We start from the raw sequence: 18,966 nt of genomic DNA on the forward strand, positions 1-18,966 counted from the left end.
ATAGAATTGCAGGTGGCTGTAAAATGTGGAACTGCTCAAAATAACAATGAAATGACATTAAAACAAAAAAAACACTCTCCATATTTAGATTTTTTTAATTAAAGAAAAGTATCAAGTTTTGAATTTGAAAATACAGGCCTGAATACTATTAATAGAGATCTAAATATGAAATCTGATTATCAACTAGCAAGTTGTCATTGCTGGACATAGTATGTAGACAATGACCTTCAAAGTGAATTTGCAAAAACATTGCATCAAGATATGTGAAGTAGGGAAATATAGCTATAAAAGTAAGGAAAAAATAAATTTCAAAAGTGGGAAGGTTCCATCCTTACAGATGGGCTTCAGTAATAGATAGATAGATAGATAGATAGATAGATGGATGGATGGATGTTAATAAAGGAAGAAATGTTTGAAAACCTAGCCTTTAAAGTAAGCAATGGCATCTGCAGATGTGGGAATGGAGCAATTTAAAGCAGCTTTGCAAAAGAGCAGTTGGGTAACTTATGTTTTCCTTGATCTTTCAGCCATTTTATTACTTCATTTGTTCCATTTCCACAAGATTGCACTAATCCTTTATAGAGATCTTTGCTATATTTGCTACACTGCACATTGCCCCAGAACTACAGATTATTTCTTCTTCACTTGACAGAATAAGTTTATTTATTCATTTGAAAACATGAGAGAACCATCCTAGGTAAAAAGATGGAAGACTCTAAATATCAAGAGATTCTCTCCATAGCCTTGTCATACTACTGCCAGAAGGTTGGAAGTAATGAAGGAACCTGGGGTGATGTACAGGAGTTATTATCCCTTGCCATATCTTTTTCTTTTGAAAGATTAAAAATGTCCTCTCACGCCAAGCAAAGGAACAGAATTTATTTTGCTCAATTTCCTCCAAGACTGGTCTAAACGCTTTCCCATATTCGAGTCATTGCTCAGAGCTGGGAAGACTTGTATTTCCAAGGGATCATTCTCTTCTTTATTCCCATCCATATACCATCTTTTTATTTCCATCTTTTCTGAAGTCATAGTTTTATCTCATAGAAATAGGGTGGGTGGCCGCCCAACCACTCCATTGGATTACATGGTCACATGTAACCCATTTTCTTACTATTATAATTTATCATATCTGTATTCTGGTTTAATCTATGTTGTAAACCACCTTAATCCCATATGGGGAGAAAAGAAGGATATAAATCAAAGTAATTAATTTTGCAGACTGCCAGTATTCCTCTGAATTTTGTTGTAACTGACATTCCGGTTTGTCACTGAAATTCAATCGAAATCCATGAAATGGACTATAACCAATGGGAAAATGAACTAAATGCCATATACTTAATGGAAAAATCAATTCCAAAGGCAATATCATAAACAATTTAGTTCTCAATTGCTGTCATAATAAATAAAAGCAGTTTGAGTACATTTAATTCACTTACACAGAATTGATTTTGGCTATATTCTTTTTAATTTATGTTGTCAGCTGCCTTAATCCCATTTCTGAAGAAACAGTGGAATATAAATTAAACCAACCAGTGAATCAATCAATCAATTTTGTTGGCTTCCAGTGCTCCCCCAAATTTTTCTTTCACTGGCATTGTGGTTTGCCAGTGAAATTCAGCAGTAACTCACTAAATACAAAAAATAGGAAAATGAACTCATTCTTTCTACTAAGTTAATGGAGTGATTAGTTTCATAAGTAATATCATAAAGTTTAATTCCTTTTCCGATTAAACTATAGCAGTATTTTGTACATTAAAGCCAATTTAAGTACTTTTTATTAATTTACATATACATATAAAGTTGGTTCCCAAAGATCAATGCGAGGCTGTTCTTTTTGCTGAAATGATCAAGGAGAAATTTAAGGAATTTGTGACTTTTTGATGAATATTTAATTATTTAATGAAGAATTTAAAAAAATAATTGCAATGATTTAAAATTTATGTTACGTTTTGTGCTTCTTTCAAGTTGTATATTTGACTTATGGTGATCCTATACATTTCACAGGATTTTCTTAGGCAAGGCATACTCAGAGGTGGCTTTGTTGGTTCCTTTCTCTGAAATGTAGCCTACAGAAACTGGTATTCATTAACAGCCCCCATCCAAGTACTAGCCAGGACCGACCTGCTCAGCTCAGCTGGGATCTCATGCCCTTATGGTATTTCAATTCCTCTGTTTAATACATAGTGACAAAATCAAATAAAAAATAAATTAAGGGAAAACCTTGACTACTTGACCATCCCCAAAAAGTGACCCACTTCAGCTGTCCACACTCCATCACAGAAGTCACCATGGAAACATTCAATGACACAGCTGTGAAACAGGAATGAAACCGCTGGCTGGTATTGTCCTTGTTTGAGCTCCATCTTCAGCACTGGAGGGTGGATTCTACTATTTTCTGGTACCCTGAGATACCACTGATAAAATATAATTTTATGACCTATCAGTATTAACCAAAGTCCATTTCATGAAGTGCCTTGTTAAGCATCAAAGTAAAGTAGTCCCTCCACTTTCAATGAGGTAAGGGTGCTGGACCTCCATGTGGATTTTAAAAAATCTCATTTGTTAAAAAGGCTATTCCTTTTTTATCTTTTATACTTTCATTGAAATCTCTAGGTTATAATTGTATAGGCAAAAGAAGTTGACCATAAAGTGACACTAGAGTACTTAAGAGAATCCTAAAAAGACCATATTAATCACATCTGTAAATATTCAAATCCACAAAAGTTAAACCCACAAATATGGAGGATCAACTGTAGAACTGGCCCTAGGCTTGCAAATCCTTTCAACTGTAAAATTTTGACACATACAAAATAATGCTTCTTACCAATGAACTCATGTAAGAAGACCAACGAGGCAATGTAGCAGGAAAGGCTGAGTAATTCTGCCACTATCATGAGCCAGTGCCAGGTCTGGATTGTCAATGCCACCATCAACAGCTCAGTGAGGATCAAGGATGTGAAGGAAATCGCCACAATGTGAACAAACTCTGATTCAAACAGCAGAAGTGCCCCATACATGATAATGCTCCCTGTTACATGGAAAGGAAAAGGATATGTGGTTACAGTCCTCACAAGCAGAAAGTACATAAAACAATTAGAATCCATATTATTTAAAATATTCTAGTTGTTTGAATTATCCCGGTTGTCTGAATTCAAATATCATTATCAACAGCATGGCAGCTTCTACTCATTTCAAACAGAGACATGGGAAGTCTAATTTAGCATATTTATTTATTCCTTGCGGGTACCTGTTTCCTGCCCATACTCCATTAAGTGCAGGAGAATTTGACTTCTGAATGTACTAAATGCTGAGTGCAGTTCATTATATGCCTCATCCTCATAATGGATGAAGTAACTTAAGCTCCCTTCTTTCTGTTTGGTACATAAGCTTTGTATGTAACTACTGTATCTGAAATGTACCGAGTACTTTACACATATCATTAAATCTTCACAGCATTATAAGAAAAAACTCTGTTGCTTCATACAAAAGGCTCAGATGGTCCATCATTGTGTCCCACAATGGCTAAACAGATATCTCTGTACAGAGGCCCATAAACAGAACATGATGCTATTAACAACATTTCATTCCTGATCCCGAGCAACAATAACTGAAAAGCGCACCATATCTGGTACAGAAGGTATCATTTTCCTCTATTAATTTATCTAATCATGTGCTAAAATCTATCATGGTTTCCTGCAGAATCCCACAGTTTAATTGTCTACTTCCTTTTAGCTTCACCAGATGCCCTTGGTTCTAAAATTATTACATACATAATTATCTGCATAATAATGTTATACCAACTCTGTACGTTAGAACATTGTTCTTACATAGTGCAGATGGGATTCAGTTTAGCCCTAGATCTTGGAAAAATACTTTTTTGGTCACGCTGGCTGGGAGATTTTGGGAGTTGTAGTTCAGAAAGAAACTTTTCAAGATTCAAGTACCCTATTAGGCTAAGACAAGGATTTGCTCAAGCAAGTTCTTGACTGGAGTTGGACAGGAGCCTTTTCACAGCTATCTTCTTAAGCTTAATTACTGAACTGAGCAGTATTTACATTCAGGAAAACACTGAAAACTTGTATTAAGAGACAGAAAGGGAGTGAGACTGAAAATCACTTTGCATCCTGCATCTGGATGATCTGAGAATAGCTACATGCCCTTCCAGATACTCAGCTGCAGACATAACTCATGTCATTAGGATGAGTAATCTGCACTGATGAGTAATCCTGTTTGAAGAACAATTCTAACAGTGACTCAAGATTAAGCCGTAAAACACAAACCCAGGGAGTAACCTTTCCACCATCTGCCTCATTTTGGGCTATCCCTGATCTTGGACCATAGCTCCTAGCCAAACTGCATGGCGTGATCCATCAAGAGGTGAAGTCATCTGACCCACAGAATGTAACAGGAGAAGGCACTTGGCTGAAACCTCTTTCCCACGATGTCTCACTCTTTCTGACTGTCCAGAAACTGTATTCCCTGTAGGAAGGTCTTGATACAGTTCTAGTAAATGATTCAACTCTTGAAAAAACCAATTTTTTTTGTAACATTTTCTCCTGTGGCTCCGTTACCCTCTTAATGTCACTTACGTTCCGTATCTTTCTTTAATACAGGAGGAGGAGGAGGAGGTGGTGGTGGTTATAGTTTAAGTAGGAGAACCGAGCCCCTGTGAATTTGAAGCTGAACTAGGAAACAGATTGACATGGGTTGCAGTCATTGGCTTGGTTTGCAAGTGTACAACAAGGGCACTATAGCTATGGCTTTCCCCAGCAAGAGCCTTCCCCAACTGGGGCATCATTGCACATCAAGCACATCCAAAGCATTCACACCAGGACAAAGCCTGGTGTGCTTAAGTTGAACATATGTCTTCTCAGGTTCTATGCCACTGAACTCTGTTGTATAGTCTCCTTCTCTGGAGGTTTTTAAGCAAAGGCTGGAGGCCATCTGTTGAGACTGCTTTGATTCCTGTATGGGAGGGGTTTGGACTAGATGGTCCTTGTGATTTCTTTGAACTCTATGATTACTCTCTATTACTCAAAGTCATGAGAGGTGTCCAAGGGATGTGTGAAAGGGCTATAATTGATCTTCTGTAAAACATCAGCATCTTGAATTTGAGACTGTAGCAGCAGAAGCAAATCCCTCAGTCTGCTACTATGACAATTTGCTGGTGGCCTTCTGTGATCCAACACAATCACAAGTGGCCAGATGGCAGTATTGCAGCTATCTATTAAACCAGGATCAGGTGACATAAAGGACTAACAAGGTTTCATTCAGTTCTGGGCAGCTGCTAATCCTGGCTTTGTTTCTTGATTGGAACAACCCACTAATAATAGGGATGTGAAATACTGTTTTTCCTTTGAGCAGATTATCTCTGGCTTTTCTCCAGTTAGTCATCTTGTTTCCCCAACATCCATTCCACATGCTTCTCCTTGTAAATGGAAGTACAAAGATTGAAACCATGAACTGTGTAAATTCAAGTAGACAGAATGAAAGTAAGCAGGACTTTCAGTGGTCAGGGAGGAATAATGAGTGTATATGCACATTCAAGAGTTTGGAAGACTAACAAAATCAGAACTTATTAAATAGAGTCAGAAATAAGCTTATAAGCATATTTGGTTTGGGCTCCTAAGTCTTCCTTCTTTGAATTTGGGTTAATTTGCTGCAGACATCTGGGGCATATTCATTAGCATATACACATCATTTATAAAAACTGAGAATTGATCAATTTATGTCAATGCTATCCAATCAAACAAATGAAGATGCTTACCTTGGTATATACTGATCAAAACCCATATCAAAAATGTCTTGTATGATAATGGCCTTCCCTAAAAACACGTGGACAAAAATATGAAAATTAGTCTGATTTATAAAATGTTAAACTCATATGAAGAAACATGTAGAAATAAAGTAGAAGACATGTCAAACCTTTAAAAGATCCTTGTAAAGCTCTGGGTACAGCATGGCAACTTCTGATTTGACATCTTTGTCCAGTACAAGAGAAAACACTGGAAACATTGTATAGAGAGTAGAGTACCTAAAAGCAACAACAGAAGAAGTCCTCAGTGAGTCTTACAATATCCAATAAAATCTTTCAAGTGTTTCATACTCATGGTTTGTTCTGTGATAGCTTCCATCTTCCGTTTTCTGTATACTGCACAAAAGTATTGGAAATTATAAAAACTTGGTGGTAGAAGTGGCAATGAATTCTTCTACCATCTAGTTTTTTTTAAAAACTACTGCTATTATTGTTCCACAACTCTAAACAATCAAATATTAGGGATGGAAAACACACACTTCAGGAGTTTTTATTTGTTTTGAAATTTGTATTCTGCTTTTGTCTTCCACAAGGGAACTCCAGATTGCATTACATCATTACTGCCTGCTTTAACACCTGTCCCTAATCAAATCCATGATCTTATCACAACGGCTTGATTCAAGTGGCTTTGTAAAGGAGAGCCTTCAAATTCTCATTCTGATAACAGTAGCTATTCACAGGAAGAAAAACAGTTGACATTCATAGATAGTGCCACTCATTGCTATAAATGCTTCCAAAAAGATGCTTTTAAACATATCTCTTTTCATTTTCAAGTTTTTATTTAAATACCGGGGAGAAGTTCTTGGTTCTTACCCAATGATGAGGAAGCCCTGGTAGAGAGGGACTGAAGCAAAGTAAAACACCGAAGAGAAGACAGCCTAGGGAATAAAAGGAGAATTCTTCTTAGGCTTCCAAGCAAAGAACATCTGCTGATATGAATTCATCTGGATGGTTTTTATATGGGAAGTGCTGGCCTATTACTTGAATGTTTAGACAACACTGGAACTTGAAGATCATAGGCAGTTACAGACAGCAGGTATTTCCTTTACATCAAAACATATGCTCTGTATACCCATCCCCTTTCAGATTCTAAGAAAACAACGGATTACATGCTCTTTGAGAACAATTTCATTGCCCTTAAGACCAACTGTATGTATCCATACATGGAATCTCTACTCTAGCCAATTCTACCATAGCAGGCAAGGTAAACAGCAGTTCCTCCAGAATTCTTTCCTGAACATGCATAAACAAGAAAAGAGAAAGAAAGGGAGGATGAGAATACCTCACCAACATTAAAAATAAAGCATAGATTTTTCCATCAAGTATACATCTTAAGAAACATAGAGGTCAGTGAATGAAAGAAAAAGTAATCCCTGGGTGCATTGGAAATAAACTTTCAAGTGGTCTCTAGAAGGTTCAAAACATTTTTGTTAATGTATACAAGGCTTTCCTGACCTGATAGTTTTATTTCAGATGTGTGTGTAGTTTAATTTGAATAAATGTTTCCTGAAACATGCTGAATTACCTTTGTTTTATGTGATGCAGGAACCAAATCCCTACCCTTTTCATGTTGTTGCTGCCTATGGTGCCAAAGAACCAGGAATGCACCTACTTTATACATCACTAGCTGAGGTATGCCTATGTTGATAATTCTGAGTGGGTTTACCTTACCATAGATGTAATTAATAATTGGTTTTATCTCAGTTAGCGATTTAAATGAATAAAAGCTTGGTGTGCCAAGAAAAATGATAGAGAATTCACATTTTGACAGAAGCAAAATATTTCTTCAACTATTATTTATAGAAAGATAGATTGTTTTTGCTATATATCACTGATAAATACTATTTTTCACATTTGTACCTTCATCCATCTCTTTTACCTGGAATTCCCAAGAACATAAACAAAGGTAGCACTGCTCACCTGCATTGTACTGATGCACAGGCTTCTATGGATCACAAATTGGCTGAGAGCTGCAGATCTTTTATAGCTGTTCCTCCCATGCACCATCAGTAACCGGCCCAAATGCTTAAATTGAGTGATGGAGAAGTCTGCTGCAAGGGAAGCTTGCTTTCCTTCCTAGGGAGATGATTAAATGATTTAAAAACCTGCACTATAAGAAGCAACAATTCTCCTGCCAGGGGTTAATAGATATGATTCAAGTTCAGTTCCATTTACTATCTTTATATCAGCCTACCTATCAATTGTGACCATATGATTCAAGCCCTGCTCCATGTGTCCTCATTGGGAGGAATTAGTACTGTGATAGAAAGTAGAGGATAGTGCCTCCCTCAGAACAGGGATCCCAGTACAGATCAGAAACCTACATTTTTATTTCAATGCATAAAGGAAAGTATAGTTTTACTCAAGGGTGGATAGCCACAGTTGAATTTTCTGTTCTTGAGTTTGCAATTGAGCCACTCTTGCAAAAATGTGGGAAAACAAGGCAAAAACTGGAGATTTACTTCTGGCTTGGAAAAGAAATGTGTGTACATGCAAATGGATGATGCTTTGAAAAGAGGGAATATATCATTTTCTTCTTGGTCAGAAAAATGGCAGTCTGGGGAGATTAAGAGCAGAAAAACAACCTTGAAGCACCATAGCCCCAAGGTTGTACTTTGCCCATCCAGGAACAGCTAACTGCTAATTATTCGGTGTAGTGCATCAACTCTAAGCCTATCTTTTTAAGTAAAGCAAGTTACATTTGGGTTAACTTTGGAGTTAAAAAGTAATAATAATGTTCCAAAGAAGGCATGGGCATACTGTAGCTTTCTGATCTCATTAAGCCACTAAACTGCTCATTTGCGACACCATCTACCAGTCTCATAAAACTTCCCAAGATTTCCCTTTAGCCCCCTAACATTTTCCTTTAAATCTCCCCAATACAACAGAAAACATTTCAAGATGTTTCCACCCCACCCTCACAAGCACCCCCAGAAACCCTTTACCTTCAAATACCTATGATGAGCCTCTCAAAATGTCAACATGAAGGGAAATCAATTCTGGTCCCCATTTTGAGAGGCAATGCAGAAGTAAATAGAGGTATTTGAGTTTGCTGTGAAAGGGCATAGCCTACAAGAGGGGTGGGGGGTGGCCTGTGGTTCGCCATGCATTTGTGCCCCAAGACTTACCCTTCCTTCCACCCCAACTCCGCAGTCAGCCTCCTGAATCATACTGACATCATTGCCACCATCACCTGCAAGAAATAACATACAGATTTCAATGGAGAATCTTGGTGTTAATTCAACCCAGAAGGCATATACAGTGGCCAAGATCCCATGTGGTTATAGCATTCAAGCAATGGACCTTAGGGTGAACCATTTTGCTTTTTTGCTGGATCTCAGTGCACAAGCATAAATGTAATGTTGCAAACCTGATATAGATATACAGATAGATATAAATAGCGTACAGCTTTTTCTCTTTCCTCCATTTTCAGCTCTGGGTCATTGCATTTATGCAGGGTATTCCAAATATCACTTGTTTATAAACATTTATCTGGGCCAACCATTAGAGAGCAAATGGGTCACTATCTCAGTCACCCATGTGGACAATTCTAGAATTCTGGACAAGGGATACTCAACCTGTATATGACTATTAATGGATACCTGCACATTTAACTGGCCTTGGTGCTCAACGTCCATTTTCAAGGATAAAATCATCTTTTTTAACAACTAAGACATTGTCTCTTTTCCACAGGTCACCAAAGTGTTTCTAATCTGAGAGGGAATCAGGAAGATTTCAGTCTCTCACATCAACCTGGGCTCGGGCTGTGGCGCAGGCTGGAGAGCAGCTGCAATGAATCACTGCAATGAATCACTCTGACCAGGAGGTCATGAGTTCGAGGCGCACTCAGAGCCTATGTTTGTCTGTCTCTGTTCTATGTTAAAAGGCATTGAATGTTTGCCTATATGTGTAATGTGATCCGCCCTGAGTCCCCTTCGGGGTGAGAAGGGCGGAATATAAATGCTGTAAATAAATAAATAATAAATAAACCTGAAGCTTAGAGACCCAGTATTGCTGTACCAGGCTCCAGAGAGGTGCCTTACCTACTGCGCAAGTCAACTTCCCAGTTCTCTCCTGCAGCAAGCGTACAATCTGAGCCTTCTGTGTTGGGGCACACCTGCAGCAGACTACTGCTGGACACTGACACGCTAATTCCATAAATTCATACTCGTAGTATTTCAAACACACCTATTACAAGAAACAGATAAACAAGGGCTATGTGATATACACATTCTTTCTTTCAACAACCCATTTCTTGTTTAATATGACTGCTAAGATAAGTCAGTTCTCACCTCCAAAGAATCACCCGAAATCACCAGGGCACAGTCATGTTTGCGTCGGAAAGCATTAAGCTCCAAGTGAGCTTCTCCACGGTTAGTCACCTGCAAAAGCAAAGAAAGGTAAAGCCTAAATATACAAAATATTGCATTAGGGAATTATGATTTTTTTAAATAAAAAGAGGCAATACGAAATTGTGTGACTCAAAAGCAAACAGGATTATTAGCCCTGAGTTAAACACAAACAGAACCAAGTTTTTAAAATGGATTAATCTGAACAAGATTAAGACTTCATAAACTCATAAAGCTGGAAAAGATCACAAGGACCATCCAATTCAACTCCCTGCCATGCTAAGCAGGATAACAAAAACTACACCAAGTGTAGGATATCAGGTCCTTGCTAAGGTCTGCATTCCTTCTTCTGAAACCGGTGATGTTCCAAAGGACAATTGTTTGGCCTCAGCAAACAAAGAACATAATTATGGATGTGATTCTTAACACTGTCAAGTATACAAAAAGGAAAAGACATTTTTATCTGGGCATTACTTTATCTTAACTTGTAAAAGGTTCCCTCCATTCCCTTTGCAGCAGAGGAACAGAACAAGAAAGATTAAATAATATAGGTAATTTGATCTGAGGTTGGTGTATGTTTGAATCATAGAATCATAGAATAGTAGAGTTGGAAGAGACCTCATGGGCCATCCAGTCCAACCCCCTGCTAAGAAGCAGGAAATCGCATTCAAAGTACCCCCGACATATAGCCATCCAGCCTCTGTTTAAAAGCCTCCAAAGAAGGAGCCTCCACCACAGTCCGGGGGAGAGAGTTCCACTGCCGAACAGCTCTCACAGTGAGGAAGTTCTTCCTGATGTTCAGGTGGAATCTCCTTTCCTGTAGTTTGAAGCCATTGTTCCGCGTCCTAGTCTGCAGGGCAGCAGAAAACAAGCTTGCTCCCTCCTCCCTATGACTTCCCCTCACATATTTGTACATGGCTATCATGTCTCCTCTTAGCCTTCTCTTCTGCAGGCTAAACATGCCCAGTTCTTTAAGCCGCTCCTCATAGGGCTTGTTCTCCAGACTTTTGATCATTTTAATTGCCCTCCTCTGGATACATTCCAGCTTGTCAACATCTCCCTTCAACTGCGGTGCCCAGAATTGGACACAGTATTCCAGGTGTGGTCTGACCAAGGCAGAATAGAGAGGTAGCATGACTTCCCTGGATCTAGATGTTATACCCCTATTGATGCAGGCCAAAATTCCATTGGCTTTCTGAGATAAAGACATCTGTATGGAATCTAGACATTTGGGCTCACAATACTGTATATTTGCTTTTAACCCAAAGGCTGGAAATTCCTCAGCCCTACAAAGTTTTAGGTTATTCTAAGCATCAAACTATCCTGGAAACTGTAGTTTAGTATGTTGTTACTGTTGTTGTGTGTCTTAAGTCATTTCTGATCTCTGTGATTCCAAAGCAAACCTATCATAAAGCTTCTTAGTTAGTTTTGTTTAGAAAATGTTTGTGCCTTTGCCACCCTCTGTAACTGAAACACAGTGTGGCTTGCCCTAGGTCACTAGAGCTTTCAATGGTTGAGTGGGATTCAAACTATGGCTTCCAAAGTCATAGTCCCACAGTCAGACCACTGCACCATGATGGCTCTCTGTAGTTGGGTGAAGTGACAATTATTCAAATTGAGATTCCTAGCCATTCCTCTCAAAATGGTCAAAGCTCAGTGGGGAATGAGGATAGCTGTAAAAGTAGTTAATGATGGTGGCACAAATATGGCATATAACATTTTATATGGTTGAGAAATTGTAAGAATAATGGCCCAGCAGCAACTTTAGTCGCTGACACCACAAGTTAAAAGAATCAAGAAGTAATCTGCTTGGGAAAATGCCTCAAACTGCTGCATTCCCCAGTTACAGGAAAGTATGGTAATAATTACTGGCTTTTCCAAAATAATCTTGGAACCTGACAGTTTGTCCAGCTTCCCCAGAAAAATACTGGCAATGAAATGTCTGGTTTTCTTACAGAATTTCTAGTTTCCTTACAAAAAAAACTAATGAATAACAATTTTGTAGGGGAAGAAGCTATGAGAATTAGAAGTTTATATGCATGGGTTTAGAAAGTTAAGTTAGAGTCTTCCATGTAAAAACTGTATCAAAGCAAAAGCTGTTATAGCAGGAATATATATTATATATGTTATATATATAAAAGACACACATCAGTTATTAGCATAAAAGTTATTCCATATTTTGCATTCTTTTGCATTTTATACATTGTCATCGGAGTAGTCTAAACACACCAGGTCAATTGCTTCTAACAAAAAATACTTTGTTCTTAGAACATTCTTCCCACTACAAGCATCCAACTTCATCAGATGCTTCTAGGTGTTGTGTAAATGCAACGATGATTGGAAAAAGATTAGGTTTGCATACTACTTTGTATCTTAATTGCACATTGGGGCTGGTGTCAGTTATGCCACTCAATTCATAATGTAGTTCTCTGGACAAGTGCTAAGTAAGCTAGTTTCATTCATATTACTCACCAGTCTAAATATATGAATGTCCTGAGTCCTGGTTACCAGATGTGCATTTTTAGCTGTACACGTGGCTGTTTCCAGTTTATCCCCTGTGAGCATCCATACCTAGAATTAAACAAATATTCAATATTATGAAATCCATAATAAATTAAAATACAAAAGCAAATGACAGAATGCTTCCCTTATGGCAAGCTTTTAACAAATACCATGTTTTAAAGATGCCTTTCACAAGAATTTTGGAGAGTAGAAGAAACACCAAATCAATCTAAGAACACTGTCCCATAAAAATGTGTATGCTAATCAGATCCAATAGCTGAGTTGCACATTATACAAAAACATGTGAAACCTGGGAACTGTAACACTTTAGACCACAACGATTTTAGTGTGATGTTCTAAAATGCTGTTCCACATGATTATGTCTATAAACAGAAATAACAACGAAGGAGTCAGAATGCACTATGTTCAAGATCTCTTCATACATGTCTCTTTCCCACACATTCATAGCAAGTATACCATAAGACCATTCTACCCATCTCCAGTCTAAAGAGACACAGTCCAGGTTCTCCATCTTTGGTTCTCCAGATGTTTTGGATGTGAAGCCCTCAGAATCACTAAAACTGACCATAGTGGTGGAAGCGTCTGGAAGTTAAAGTCCAAAACATCTGGAGAACAAAAAGTGTTGAACCATTGCACTAGAATCTTCCATTAATACTTTTGTGATAAGTAGATAAACATTTAAAGCCATTTCATGTGTAATTGCAAAGTAATGGATGCTTATCCATGTTTGTTCCATTATAACTGAGTGCCATTAGATGTCTGAAAACAGCTGATATACATGAAGGTTTAACATCTGGCTCCCAGGGGTTTGTGCTTTGAACTTATTTTCAGACATAACAGAAAAATTCAGATGCCATGTTACAGAAACTAGGAAGCAATTTTTGAAAATGGCACATTTTCAATGACCTGTTTATCAGCTCTATGAACTCTGGGGGAAAAAGCATAATTAATCTCTATTACCCCTCTTTAAATCCAAAATTGTGCCTATCATACTGAGAATCAAAAGATGACATTCCAATACTATTTGGGTAGCAAGAGATTGCTTTGCTGTTCATTTCACCAAACCATTGGATATATGGACATTTCAAAAGCTTCCAAGATCTTAATCCTTATTAATGAAACTGACAAGTGGTTTCTAGTGAGCATGATACTGACAAAACTAGATGACATTTTTTTCCAAAGGTTTCTGACAAAATAAAAAGGAATATATTGGAATTTGAGAAGGGTTTTAAATATAAAATCAAGAGACCTTTTTTTTTTGTAAAATCAAGAGACTACCAGTGGCATTTTTGAAAATAGGTGCTCAAATTTATAGTTAATGCAGTTTGTGCCAGTGATGTGATACTAGTTGTTTTATAAAGGGATTTTAAATTGGTCCATGTGGCAATTGTCTCTATATAGCAGGCTGTCTGTGTGTAGAAAACCCATCAAGAAAGGTTTGTGTTTGTGTGGTGGCAATTTTGGTATCCACAAAGTGAGTCACTGTACATCATAAGGTGACAGCTGCCAAATGTAGCAGTTTAAATAGGCCTTTGCAGGGTAGACAGTATATGTGCACAAGACCTCTAGTTCAGGGCTTCTGAAACATTTCCACTCATGACCCCTTTTGGCCCAAGAAATCTTTATCTTGTGCATCAATCCTCGGAAGTTTCAGAAAGATTCACACAAAGATTTTATATACCATTCACCTGGGGTCACGCAAAGATTCACACATCTATGGACTTTTGGGGATTTTAAAAAAAATTATAAACAAAAACATTTATTCCCCCAAAAAGCCACAACAGCAAATCCCTTGAATGTCTGTCTGTCTATAGTCACACAATTAACCACATAACTTTAATTTAGCACAGATTTATACTAGTACTTGCTTACTTTAGTCCTCTTTGCAGATTCAATAATTTTATTTATTATAAGACTAACTCTAAACGGCTGGCTGCTGCTCTTTGGACCTTTCCGATGTGGAGTATTGCATTCTGGGAAATGTAATTTAGGGCAGAGCCTTTTGAATTCTCTGCCACAGGGGGCCTCGCCTTCCTAAACTACATTTCCCAGAATGTGGCATTCTCAGTCTCCTGCCCAACTCTGCATAAGCAACTTCCTTATGGCAACCGGCAAAAGTGTCTTAATTTAAACACTACCAATGGCATTTTGGCCAAAGTTGCTTAATGTTTATACTGAATATTAAACTGACTTTGGGAGGCATCCAAATGTTAATGAAAATGATTGGTGAGTGTTTCGATCCTCCCCCCCCCCCGTTTCCTACATGTTTCTAATATCGATTCGCATGCACTAATATAACAAATTTGACATGACCTACGAGGAGTAACAATATTTTTGCACACCACTAGTATGCACATGACAAATATATATTATTGCTAATGTAAAGGTTCTAAAAAGACAACAGGTTTTTAACTTCCACTTTCTTATTCTTTGTGGATATCAAATCCATTTGAATTCAATGTTCTTTAACGTCTCAAGGTTGTGTTTACTTCTATGGAGAGCTACAAAATAAGCACAAATTTCAACACATAATGCCATCCTAGTATACTCCCTCTGCTGGCTATTCCAAGACAGGCACCCAAAATCTCATAGTTACAGATGCAATTTCATTTCTCAAATGGCACTGTTTGCATTTCACAGGTGTATGGGAGGTTGGATTAGGTGGTCAGGTTTGCTAACAATGCAAATGGGAATGTTATCATTCAAGCAATCATATAGAGTCAGTGTGCAGGTTATTCAGAAGAAGGACTCTAATTTGTAAAGCTCTCCAAGGAGGGGGACCCTAATAATCCTCAAAATCTCCAATACATGTAGCAAACTGTCATGTAAGAATATTTATCATAACCCTTTTCCAGCTGTGCTAGTTTTCTAAATGCAAGTACATATTTTTATAAAAGAGAGCAACATTCAAATTATGTCTTTTTAACATTCTCCCTGTGTTTTAAGTATTTTTGAAGATGTGTTGTACTCCTGGGGAATTGGCTTCACCCATCCTGCATCCTCTCTAAAACGATGCATGTGCGAGACTCACCCCCCATTTTTTTACTGCTCAGTACTGTACTGTCTGATCAGGAAAATGCCAACAACATTATACTTTTAGCTTAATTATATATATTGTGTTTAATGCTTCTAGTTTGACCATACCTTAATACCAGCATTTCTCAGAGTTTCCAGAGTTGGCCTGACATCTGCCTGAAGTTGATCTTCCACTCCAGTTAGACAAAGCAGCTCCATCTCCATCTCCAGGCTTTCTATCACAGTGGCAACCTTCAACGAACGGTCATGAACACTCAACTTTGCTTGGATGTAGCGAGCCTATTAGAAACACAACCAATGAATACTCATTATGCACTAGGCTAGCACCAGGTGTGGACAAACTGTGGTCACATGCACTTACAAGGTTGCTTTTGCATTCACATCAGTTATGGCCAAAGATTGCCCAACCATACATCCCACCTCTAAATGTAACAACTTGGGGAGCAAGGAGCATGTGTCCAGAGGCTTCTAGAGAATAATAATACCATGCCTCTGCTGTCTCCAAGGTCTGGAGGGCAGGGGAGAGGGTCAGGCCAGATATTGCTGACCCTGATTCATGATGTAAACTACATGGAGAAGGAGTCTGAACTATCTTAAGGATATTAGCCATCCACAGGATGAACAAGACAATTCAAAAGGGGAAACAAACAGGGAGCCAAATTAATCCCCTTTCTCTGAAGTATGCACTTGTCACTGCCAACATAGGTGGCTGAAACCTCCCAGCTAGAATGCTAACAGGCCCAGGAGCAAAAGGAACATTGCAGGAAACATATGGTGAGGGCAGCCCATGTGTTTTTAGCTGCTTTCCCTCCCTCCTGAAGCCAGATGTGAAGAAAAAAGACTAAGCTTGTGTTATAAGAGTCTTTATCTACTGGAAGAATATGGGGAAATTGTGAGCCAATTGGCTATCATCCATAGGCTTGATGTGGGTCATGAGCTGCCAGCTGGCTGCCACTATTGGAGACTAAGAGCACATCCAGACCAGCATAGTAATCATAACTCATTTTTATTTCAGCTCTGTCCTTCACTGCCCTGAAATAGGTTACACAGCACCATCAACACAGGTTCAGCTTTTAACATTTTGCTGCCTGAGGCAAAGCATAATCTGCCACTCCCTTCTTCTTCCAGGCAGAGAAGTCAGTGAGACTATTAGCTGAAACTTGCTTCTGCAATAGTGATGGAGTAACATCCGTTGTGGTATCTGAGGAAACCAGGTAATTTAGTTCTCTTTTGCAAGCACTGTCAGAAGCAGCAGAGGATATTATAGTAATCCAAATTGGAAGATATAACAGATTAATTATTCTCCAAGAAAGGAAGGACAAAGTGAAATAGTCCCCCTTGAATCCTACGTAATCTATATTGCTTACCTCAAAATCTTGATACTGCTCCTCAGTTAGGGATTTCTTTGCTACAACAAGGACCCTTAATCCTTCCCTTGCCATATTACCACACTGTAAAGTAGAAAAGAATTGCAATTATGGCTAGTTAAATTTTATTACATTAGAGTGAAGACAGAGACTGAGTATTATCCAAAGGAGGAGGAGGAGGAGGAGGGGGGGGGGGGGAGAAGAAGAAGAAGAAGAAGAAGAAGAAGAAGAAGAAGGAGAAGGAGAAGAAGAAGAGAAACTTAATTGTTCCCTTTTGATTCTATCAATTACGAGGGAGAGATTTACATTTCATAAACTGTTTTAATGTTGTAATATTGTTAGTATAACTAGTGCAGAAGTAACCTGTTGTTTACGAAATTGATCTTATCATTAAATTGTAACCATAGTTGTCACCTCCTTTGGCAATAATTATGAAGATTTATGTCACAGATGAGAACTGTGTGGCTTGAACAGAAGAATCTGTCAATTTTGATTTCTCTCCCAAACAATTTTTTCCAAATAATTATTTGCTTCTTAAATATTTAAGAAAGGAATAAAATGGAGTACATTATTGTCACAAATAAGCTAAATTCTCATTCATCTTACAGCATTCCCTGGACTAAGACCATTTGGCTGTCAACTTCTCATGCTTAAAAGAAAAATCAGAGATGACATGGACCATGTTACTTGCTCCATACCTCTTCCTCAAGCCAGTCATTGTACTGAACAATACCAGCCATCACGACATCAGCTCCTTTCATGTAGAATGTTATTTCCCCTGTAGATTCATCCTAAAAGAGGAGGGGAAGCAGAAAAAATGTTTTAGCTTTATATTCAAGGAGTGTCAATGAAGTAGTTGTGCTCCTAACAGAAAATGTGATACTATAGGCAGGAAAAAAAACATGGAAGGAACAGAAATAGTGACTTATAAAAAAGTCACAAAAAAGAAAGAACTGTCTGACTTACTAAAGCAAACTTTTAATCCAAAACTATCTGCAGATGAAACATTGTTGTAACTACTTAGAGCCTTGGGGGAGGGAGGTAAGAAATAGAATTATCATAATTATCATCACTACATAATAATAATAATAATAATAATAATAATAATAATAATAATAATAATAACCTCATTTTGTTGTTAATTGCGCTCAAGTAGGGTACAATTTATGATGACTCTATTGCTGTCTTGACGCAGCATATCCATCTGTAATGTGGTATTCCTATTTATCTACTATCCTCTACTTTGTAAAGCATTATCATCTTTCTAATGAGTCATGTCATCTCATATGTTCAAAGTACAATAGTCTCTGTTCAGTTAACTCTCAATTAGTTAGGTACTCTTGATATTTTCATTCCATTTATGAAAGCAATTAAGAGGTTCTATCACCTCAGGATCACAGGCACTGGAATATTAATTGGTAGGATCTGGAATTAATAACTGAATCTGGACAGTAATTACATTTCAAAGGCAGAAACATTACTAAGCCAAGAAACTCAAATTTTAGATAATTTTATCTTTCATTTCCTTAATGAGCAGATCAAAGTTAAGTAGAACAATTTGGTTTAATTTTGTTTGGTATTTGTACTCCCAAGTACTTAATTGATGATTTAGAGATGGCTATTTCTGCGGGTTCCACAATTTTCTTCTTCTTAGCACTTGGCATCATATTCAAACAAAGAAGTTTTAATTTAGTTTCATTTATTTTCTTTCTAGAAATCCTTCCAAAACTCAAAATAAATTCATTACTTTTGGGATTCCCTTCAAAGGTTCAGCAGAAGTGATTGCAAAATCACCAAGGAAAAGGTTCAGCAAATACTTGTCTTTCTTAATTTGAACCCCCAAAATCTCACTATTCTGCCAGAATGTGTAATC

General features: G+C 37.7%; 1 protein-coding gene across 1 annotated transcript in view; it reads right to left on the reverse strand.

The window, feature by feature from the left end:
- The window catches only part of atp9a (ATPase phospholipid transporting 9A (putative)), a 92,965-nt gene that overhangs the window by 5,936 nt on the left and 68,063 nt on the right, over positions 1–18,966 (reverse strand). The window contains exons 16-27 of the mRNA XM_008115598.3: positions 17,792–17,884; positions 17,094–17,177; positions 15,835–16,005; positions 12,640–12,738; positions 10,111–10,200; positions 9,862–10,006; positions 8,947–9,011; positions 7,739–7,894; positions 6,632–6,696; positions 5,929–6,037; positions 5,771–5,828; positions 2,828–3,031 (exon numbers count right to left, since the gene is read on the reverse strand). Coding sequence (XP_008113805.2) covers positions 2,828–3,031; positions 5,771–5,828; positions 5,929–6,037; positions 6,632–6,696; positions 7,739–7,894; positions 8,947–9,011; positions 9,862–10,006; positions 10,111–10,200; positions 12,640–12,738; positions 15,835–16,005; positions 17,094–17,177; positions 17,792–17,884 — 1,339 coding nt within the window. The remainder of the gene's footprint in view (positions 1–2,827; positions 3,032–5,770; positions 5,829–5,928; positions 6,038–6,631; positions 6,697–7,738; positions 7,895–8,946; positions 9,012–9,861; positions 10,007–10,110; positions 10,201–12,639; positions 12,739–15,834; positions 16,006–17,093; positions 17,178–17,791; positions 17,885–18,966) is intronic.

The sequence above is a fragment of the Anolis carolinensis genome, chromosome 4 (assembly GCF_035594765.1).
Source record: "Anolis carolinensis isolate JA03-04 chromosome 4, rAnoCar3.1.pri, whole genome shotgun sequence".
Taxonomy (NCBI): Eukaryota; Metazoa; Chordata; class Lepidosauria; order Squamata; family Dactyloidae; genus Anolis; species Anolis carolinensis.